This window comes from Anser anser, assembly GCF_964211835.1.
Source record: "Anser anser genome assembly, contig: HAP1_SCAFFOLD_420, whole genome shotgun sequence".
In the NCBI taxonomy this organism is placed as follows: domain Eukaryota; kingdom Metazoa; phylum Chordata; class Aves; order Anseriformes; family Anatidae; genus Anser; species Anser anser.
The window spans coordinates 15,001-24,671 of NW_028153511.1; the positions used below are offsets into that span (position 1 = coordinate 15,001).

General features: G+C 39.9%; 1 protein-coding gene and 1 long non-coding RNA gene across 4 annotated transcripts in view; one reads left to right on the forward strand and one right to left on the reverse strand.

The window, feature by feature from the left end:
- LOC310892020 (uncharacterized protein) overlaps window positions 1-1,325 on the forward strand; it is a gene marked incomplete at its 3' end in the record, with an annotated part of 6,904 nt that extends 5,579 nt beyond the window's left edge. Inside the window, exon 4 of the mRNA XM_083854207.1 lies at window positions 1,313-1,325. Coding sequence (XP_083710333.1) covers window positions 1,313-1,325 — 13 coding nt within the window. The remainder of the gene's footprint in view (window positions 1-1,312) is intronic.
- LOC310892022 overlaps window positions 1-4,068 on the reverse strand; it is a 14,525-nt gene extending 10,457 nt beyond the window's left edge. The window contains exons 1-2 of one of the 3 annotated variants that reach the window (XR_014577844.1): window positions 1,825-4,064; window positions 1,331-1,398 (exon numbers count right to left, since the gene is read on the reverse strand). This is a non-coding gene — a long non-coding RNA (uncharacterized lncRNA). Of the gene's footprint in view, window positions 1-1,330 lie in introns of all 3 variants that reach the window. The other 2 variants (XR_014577845.1, XR_014577846.1) reach the window with 2 other exon arrangements.
- Between the last annotated feature and the right edge of the window lie 5,603 nt (window positions 4,069-9,671).

The window sequence follows — 9,671 nt, forward strand, 5'->3', positions numbered from 1 at the left end:
GCGGCTGCAGTTTATGGGATTCCTTTTAGATTAATCTAGAGATTATTTAAAACAGTCTTTAAATGCTTGATGACTGAACAGTCTGCTGGATATTAAAATATGTTTTGAAAAATATGTTTCAAGTGTTGTTTTTTCAGCTATGTGGGGAGAACAAATACAGTGGCTATGAATATTTTGGCTATTATTCAGAACAGCATTTCTTCTTTGCATACTTCTTTGTTGTTCTACCTCAATATACATCTAATTGTTAGACTGCTGGATTTGTTCCCAGTATTGATGACAAAGCACACTATAGATGCTGTCTGCGTTACTGGAAAATGATTTGTTTCAAAGTAAAATGACTTCCAGGTAAGGTAAACGCTGAGCATGCTCTTCCTGCCTCCTTCTTCACAGTGCTCATAGTAGATCGCTTACGTATGTATTAGTCAGATTCTCTTATAAACTCCTAGTGCATCTCTGGAATTTTGAATTTACAGTGACTTTACGCTCTTCTCTCTCGCTCCTCTAGGCGGTTTCATCTGTTACCAGAGCTCTAGAACTATTTGTGAAACCTGAAGAGCTGGATGGAGAGAATTGCTACAAATGTAGCGAGTAAGATTATTACTAATTATGTCTTAATACTAGATATTAGTTTTATGTATTGCATGACTTAGAGCATAAGTTATCTTTTAACTTCATTTAGAAATAAGGAGACGCAGCTTTGTTGTTGTTGTTGTTGTTGTTGTTGTTGCTTCATTTTGTAGTAGTGGTGAGCTGAAGCAAGGAGCTATGGAGAATGATTTGGAGTGGAAGGCAGCAGCAGGTTCCTGTGAGTTGAGAATGTGAGCTGGCTCTGTGGTAATTAATGTTAGCAGCCTGTGCTGGCTCACTAAGCAGCGTCTTGCACAGCTCTTGAACTGTGTCCTTACGTGGAGCTGTCTCCTTATGCGGAGACTATTTACAGGGGTTCCACAGAAGGACAAAGTCCAATCCACTTTCTAACCACCACCAAGCTCTTATATTTTAACATTGTATGTGGTTTGGTTTTTTAAGTTAAACAAGTTTAATTTAGAAAGTTATACATGTACTTAAACATCATGAATTATATTTACAAAACATCCTACCTTTATATCCAAAGTGATATCAAGAAATGCCTCATATGTATCCGAAACTGCTTTGCAATTCAAGCACTTCAGTGGAAGCAAAATATAAATGCTTAACAATACGTGGAGGAGACTAACTGTCCAAATTCAAGTTGTCGATAGATACTACTTTAGACAAACTGCAGACTGCTTTACTACCGACAAAAGACACAGATCAGTTCTAAGGACAGGAATATTTTTTAAAGTACCTCTTGATCTTAGAAATCCTCCAAATATTTGATGAATGATGGTGGTAGCTTGAGAAGATCTGTCCAATCTGGAAATAAATTATAATCAGACCTCAGAAGATTTAAGGCACACAGTTAACTCTTCAAAGAGTTTTATGAAAACCAAGGATGACGTAGACTTTCAGTTTTGATAGTAAATAAAGGACTACAAGGTGCTAGAGAACGTATAAAAGTGAATTTGTTTATGCTGACTTGGTGCTTCCATTCAAGCACGCTTCCTGCATAGCATCGACAGTATAGCGCAAGAACTCGTGTGCGTCTTCTTGACTGCCAAAACGGAAATGTTGTCCTATTGCTAAATAAGAAGATGATAGTATTTACCTCATTTAAAAATGAAATAATTCTCGTATTTCTAAAATCTCTCTTCTTTATAGTGTTAAAACCATTTATACACATCAAATAATTATTTGAAGATTACAAGATACTGAAAAAGAAACACATCTGAAGCCACTTACGACTGAGGTTATTGATAACACGCGTAGGCTCGATGGCATCAACAGTGCAACGCAGGGCCTGGTTAATGTGAGTCTCCATCGTGCACATCATGCAAAAATCTTGTTCACGACCTGAAGAGTGAAAGAAGAAAGCATCCCAGTCTAGCGAAACAGACATAACTACAAACAAACATATAAGTAACATTTAAACTATAGATACAGTATCCACTCTCCTTGTCCCAACAGTCTCGTAACATTTCATTTCACACAACTTTATAGAATAAAAATATCCATTAAGCTTGTGTTCAAGTGCATTTTGTGATGAGAAATCTAAAAGACTACTGCAAAGTCACGTTTGTGAAGGCTGACAGGAATGTGAACTCCACAGGCTGCAAAATATATGAGGAAAGAATATTTGACATTGATGATACAGCATTAAGAGAATGTGGGTTATTTTCAGCACAGTGCTGTCAGGTGAGCTTCATGATACAGAGCTACGAGTCCTTTGGGAGAAAGGAAAAACTAAAGTAATGTATGTAATAGTACTTCTGCCCTCCTTTTTTCAACAGGATTCTTAACTGAAACAATTTCTATATACAGGAAGAAAACAGTTAAATTTCTAGGTATCGATACAAAGATACCAGCCTAAAAAGCATACACGTTTAGTACAACATTTAGTTTATAGTACAACATTTTATTTAGAACAAAATCAGTCTAGATTTTAATACAGTCCCACAAAAAAATCTAGTCATGTTCATAACAGCTCATATTGCTTTCTAGGTTTTGTTTTTGTTTGCTTCTGTTTTTTTTAATTGGTTCAACAACGAACAGACCATTTATTGTAGTGCATTATGGAACCTAGGCTGTGAAGACTAAAGACCTATGATGCCAACATCCTAAATTTTATTGCCTTTCTAGCAGCAGGAAGCCCAAATAGCCCAAATGCCAAATGTTCATTAAATGCATTCCTGTCCAATGCACTTCATTATTCCCATGAAGCAAGAAAAGATCCTTTTAAAAAAACAAACAAAAAACACACATGGTGCATTAAATGCACTCCATATGCTATTCTGAGCCCACTGCTAATACAATGCTCAAAGCCAGCTTCCACAGGTAAAATCAGGCAAGTAACTTTGTCTCACAGAATCACTGCTGTTCTTTCACCTTCAGAGCTATCCAACAGATTTAAAATACTGTTAGAAAGTACTCACATGACTGGCTGTGCTCAAGAGAAAGCATGTAATTGGCAAGTGGGGGGGTGTAGGTCAAACACTGTAGAGTAGCATTAAGAAAACGTGTGTTGCCAAGATTGTACAGGCCAACTCCAACACTTTGTGTTTCTTGCCAATCCATACATATCGTCTCCGGTGGAAAAAGAATCCTTTGTGGCGGAGCAATTCCATCATTAACAACTGCAAGAAAGTTATATTTAAAAAGAGATTTTGTTTGTTTCTAAGAAAGGCATTAGGTATATATAGGTATAGTAAATATATAAAGTATATATAGGTATAGTAAAAATACTATTCTGCGGGAGCACCTAGAGGAACTAGCTACAATCCAAAACAGAAAAACTTATTGCAGACAGCTTTAATACCGCCAAATTCAAATTGGCTGGTCAACACAACGTTTTGGGAAAAAAAGTTTAGTCAACCATTTTAATTTTTCTAAGGCAAGGCTAACTGCCATCCTGTTTTTAGTATCTAACGCCAAGTTCCTCTCCATCTATAATCTTTAACCTGATTACCTCAACTACTGCTTTTTTCCTTATTATAACTTAAACCACAAACTTAGACTTGAAATTATATGGTAATAAATGCAAGGACAATGTAAAAACAAATAACTAGGAATGACGGTACCCCTACAAATATCAGATCTTTTCCTGAGCAATGTTAGCATTCAAAAACCTGTGAATAATGGAAGCTGTGAATAGCAACAATAAAACGCTTTTCTTTGCAAAACAGTCCCCAGTGGTGCCAGCGCACCCTCTGGAGTCACTGCACTGCATTCCCAGTGGTGCCAGTGCCCTCTCTGCACTCACTGCAGTGAATCCCCAGCGGTGACAGTGCACTCTCTGGACTGGCACCACTGGGGATGCAGTGCAGTGAGTCCAGAGAGTGCGCTGGCACCACTGGGGATGCAGTGCAGTGAGTCCAGAGAGTGAACTGGCACCTTGGGTATGTAGTGCAGTGAGTCCAGAGAGTGCACTGGCACCATGGGGATGCAGGGCAGTGAGTCCAGAGAGTGCGCTGGCACCACTGGGGATGCACTGCAGTGAGTCCAGAGAGTGCACTGGCACCATTGGGGATGCACTGCAGTGACTCCAGAGAGTGCACTGGCACCACTGGGGATGCAGTGCAGTGAGTCCAGAGAGTGCACTGGCACTACTTGGGATGCAGTGCAGTGAGTCCACAGAGTGCACTGGCACCACTGGGGATGCAGTGCAGTGAGTCCAGAGAGTGCACTGGCACCACTGGGGATGCAGTGCAGTGAGTCCACAGAGTGCACTGGCACCACTGGGGATGCACTGCAGTGAGTCCAGAGAGTGCACTGGCAACACTGGTGATGCACTGCAGTGAGTCCAGAGAGTGCACTAGCACCACTGGGGATGCACTGCAGTGACTCCAGAGAGTGCACTGGCACCACTTCGGATGCACTGCAGTGAATCCAGAGAGTGCACTGGCACCACTGGGGATGCACTGCAGTGAGTCCAGAGAGTGCACTGGCACCACTGGGGATGCAGTGCAGTGAGTCCAGAGAGTGCACTGGCACCACTGGGGATGCAGTGCAGTGAGTCCAGAGAGTGCACTGGAACCACCGGGGATGTACTGCAGTGACTCCAGAGACTGCACTGGCACCACTGAAGATGCAGTGCAGTGAGTCCAGAGAGTGCACTGGCACCACTGAGGATGCAGTGCAGTGAGTGCAGGCAGTGCACTGGCACCACTGGTGATGCAGTGCAGTGAGTCCAGAGACTGCACTGGCACCACTGGGGATGCACTGCAGTGAGTCCAGGGAGTGCACTGGCACCACTGGGGATGCAGTGCAGTGAGTCCAGAGAGTGCACTGGCACCACCGGGGATGTACTGCAGTGAGTCTGCAGAGTGCACTGGCACCACTGCGGATGCAGTGCAGTGAGTCCAGAGATTGCACTGGCACGACTGGCATCCCCAGTGGTGCCAGTTTTTCATAGTTTCTAAGTTATTTAGATAGCATAATCTGGCTGGGGATCATGACTGGGGATTATTAGGTTGATCAGTGAAGACAGGAAAGATATTGCTGAATTGTGTCAGAGCACTAGCTTTGGACCACGTAGTTTGAATCACATCTGCACACCATTCTGGATTAGGTTAAAACATTTTTTTTTTTTACTTGCATATATTCCAGAGCTAACCATTGTTAATGATCTGTGTACCAACCAGGACCTATGGTCCTTCAATCTGAGGGCTTAAGTTTGCTGCATCTAAAGGAAGTTACATGTGCACAAAGTACCACAAAATCGCTGACATGCGGCAAATCATCCCCTGGGGTAAAATAAATAAAGTTTCCTATATGCAACAAGTGCCACATCTTTTTTTCTCTTTTTAACTTGCATGTTTCTTTCAGACTTTATGATTTGTATTTCTCTGCGCTCCACTTTGACAATGCCAATCGCAAGCGTAACAAAAAGAAGAAAAAGGAGAAACATCAGGAAAGTGAAAGGCTTCTTGGAATACTTAGGTCCTCGTTTCCAGAAGAAAACCCGGGAGAAGAAGGAAGAATGCCATCCTCCAGATGGCTCTTTATGAGAGCAATGCAGAAGTGAGGGCAGTAAACAACCTCACAAGGAAGGGAAGCCTTCCAGTGCAGGTGAAAGCAAGAAATACAGCTCCATCGCATCCAGCGAGTATATTAAAGGTAAGCGGCTGCAGTTTATGGGATTCCTTTTAGATTAATCTAGAGATTATTTAAAACAGTCTTTAAATGCTTGATGACTGAACAGTCTGCTGGATATTAAAATATGTTTTGAAAAATATGTTTCAAGTGTTGTTTTTTCAGCTATGTGGGGAGAACAAATACAGTGGCTATGAATATTTTGGCTATTATTCAGAACAGCATTTCTTCTTTGCATACTTCTTTGTTGTTCTACCTCAATATACATCTAATTGTTAGACTGCTGGATTTGTTCCCAGTATTGATGACAAAGCACACTATAGATGCTGTCTGCGTTACTGGAAAATGATTTGTTTCAAAGTAAAATGACTTCCAGGTAAGGTAAACGCTGAGCATGCTCTTCCTGCCTCCTTCTTCACAGTGCTCATAGTAGATCGCTTACGTATGTATTAGTCAGATTCTCTTATAAACTCCTAGTGCATCTCTGGAATTTTGAATTTACAGTGACTTTACGCTCTTCTCTCTCGCTCCTCTAGGCGGTTTCATCTGTTACCAGAGCTCTAGAACTATTTGTGAAACCTGAAGAGCTGGATGGAGAGAATTGCTACAAATGTAGCGAGTAAGATTATTACTAATTATGTCTTAATACTAGATATTAGTTTTATGTATTGCATGACTTAGAGCATAAGTTATCTTTTAACTTCATTTAGAAATAAGGAGACGCAGCTTTGTTGTTGTTGTTGTTGTTGTTGTTGTTGCTTCATTTTGTAGTAGTGGTGAGCTGAAGCAAGGAGCTATGGAGAATGATTTGGAGTGGAAGGCAGCAGCAGGTTCCTGTGAGTTGAGAATGTGAGCTGGCTCTGTGGTAATTAATGTTAGCAGCCTGTGCTGGCTCACTAAGCAGCGTCTTGCACAGCTCTTGAACTGTGTCCTTACGTGGAGCTGTCTCCTTATGCGGAGACTATTTACAGGGGTTCCACAGAAGGACAAAGTCCAATCCACTTTCTAACCACCACCAAGCTCTTATATTTTAACATTGTATGTGGTTTGGTTTTTTAAGTTAAACAAGTTTAATTTAGAAAGTTATACATGTACTTAAACATCATGAATTATATTTACAAAACATCCTACCTTTATATCCAAAGTGATATCAAGAAATGCCTCATACGTATCCGAAACTGCTTTGCAATTCAAGCACTTCAGTGGAAGCAAAATATAAATGCTTAACAATACGTGGAGGAGACTAACTGTCCAAATTCAAGTTGTCGATAGATACTACTTTAGACAAACTGCAGACTGCTTTACTACCGACAAAAGACACAGATCAGTTCTAAGGACAGGAATATTTTTAAAAGTACCTCTTGATCTTAGAAATCCTCCAAATATTTGATGAATGATGGTGGTAGCTTGAGAAGATCTGTCCAATCTGGAAATAAATTATAATCAGACCTCAGAAGATTTAAGGCACACAGTTAACTCTTCAAAGAGTTTTATGAAAACCAAGGATGACGTAGACTTTCAGTTTTGATAGTAAATAAAGGACTACAAGGTGCTAGAGAACGTATAAAAGTGAATTTGTTTATGCTGACTTGGTGCTTCCATTCAAGCACGCTTCCTGCATAGCATCGACAGTATAGCGCAAGAACTCGTGTGCGTCTTCTTGACTGCCAAAACGGAAATGTTGTCCTATTGCTAAATAAGAAGATGATAGTATTTACCTCATTTAAAAATGAAATAATTCTCGTATTTCTAAAATCTCTCTTCTTTATAGTGTTAAAACCATTTATACACATCAAATAATTATTTGAAGATTACAAGATACTGAAAAAGAAACACATCTGAAGCCACTTACGACTGAGGTTATTGATAACACGCATAGGCTCGATGGCATCAACAGTGCAACGCAGGGCCTGGTTAATGTGAGTCTCCATCGTGCACATCATGCAAAAATCTTGTTCACGACCTGAAGAGTGAAAGAAGAAAGCATCCCAGTCTAGCGAAACAGACATAACTACAAACAAACATATAAGTAACATTTAAACTATAGATACAGTCTCCTTGTCCCAACAGTCTCGTAACATTTCATTTCACACAACTTTATAGAATAAAAATATCCATTAAGCTTGTGTTCAAGTGCATTTTGTGATGAGAAATCTAAAAGACTACTGCAAAGTCACGTTTGTGAAGGCTGACAGGAATGTGAACTCCACAGGCTGCAAAATATATGAGGAAAGAATATTTGACATTGATGATACAGCATTAAGAGAATGTGGGTTATTTTCAGCACAGTGCTGTCAGGTGAGCTTCATGATACAGAGCTACGAGTCCTTTGGGAGAAAGGAAAAACTAAAGTAATGTATGTAATAGTACTTCTGCCCTCCTTTTTTCAACAGGATTCTTAACTGAAACAATTTCTATATACAGGAAGAAAACAGTTAAATTTCTAGGTATCGATACAAAGATACCAGCCTAAAAAGCATACACGTTTAGTACAACATTTAGTTTATAGTACAACATTTTATTTAGAACAAAATCAGTCTAGATTTTAATACAGTCCCACAAAAAAATCTAGTCATGTTCATAACAGCTCATATTGCTTTCTAGGTTTTGTTTTTGTTTGCTTCTGTTTTTTTTAATTGGTTCAACAACGAACAGACCATTTATTGTAGTGCATTATGGAACCTAGGCTGTGAAGACTAAAGACCTATGATGCCAACATCCTAAATTTTATTGCCTTTCTAGCAGCAGGAAGCCCAAATAGCCCAAATGCCAAATGTTCATTAAATGCATTCCTGTCCAATGCACTTCATTATTCCCATGAAGCAAGAAAAGATCCTTTTAAAAAAACAAACAAAAAACACACATGGTGCATTAAACGCACTCCATATGCTATTCTGAGCCCACTGCTAATACAATGCTCAAAGCCAGCTTCCACAGGTAAAATCAGGCAAGTAACTTTGTCTCACAGAATCACTGCTGTTCTTTCACCTTCAGAGCTATCCAACAGATTTAAAATACTGTTAGAAAGTACTCACATGACTGGCTGTGCTCAAGATAAAGCATGTAATTGGCAAGTGGGGGGGTGTAGGTCAAACACTGTAGAGTAGCATTAAGAAAACGTGTGTTGCCAAGATTGTACAGGCCAACTCCAACACTTTGTGTTTCTTGCCAATCCATACATATCTTAGGTGGAAAAAGAATCCTTTGTGGCGGAGCAATTCCATAATTAACAACTGCAAGAAAGTTATATTTAAAAAGAGATTTTGTTTGTTTCTAAGAAAGGCATTAGGTATATATAGGTATAGTAAATATATAAAGTATATATAGGTATAGTAAAAATACTATTCTGCGGGAGCACCTAGAGGAACTAGCTACAATCCAAAACAGAAAAACTTATTGCAGACAGCTTTAATACCGCCAAATTCAAATTGGCTGGTCAACACAACGTTTTGGGAAAAAAAGTTTAGTCAACCATTTTAATTTTTCTAAGGCAAGGCTAACTGCCATCCTGTTTTTAGTATCTAACGCCAAGTTCCTCTCCATCTATAATCTTTAACCTGATTACCTCAACTACTGCTTTTTTCCTTATTATAACTTAAACCACAAACTTAGACTTGAAATTATATGGTAATAAATGCAAGGACAATGTAAAAACAAATAACTAGGAATGACGGTACCCCTACAAATATCAGATCTTTTCCTGAGCAATGTTAGCATTCAAAAACCTGTGAATAATGGAAGTTGTGAATAGCAACAATAAAACGCTTTTCTTTGCAAAACAGTCCCCAGTGGTGCCAGTGCACCCTCTGGAGTCACTGCACTGCATTCCCAGTGGTGCCAGTGCCCTCTCTGCACTCACTGCAGTGAATCCCCAGCGGTGACAGTGCACTCTCTGGATTCACTGCACTGCATCCCCAATGGTGCCAGTGCACGCTCTGGAGTCACTGCACTGCATCCCCAGTGGTGCCAGTGCACTCTCTGGACTCACTGCACTGCAT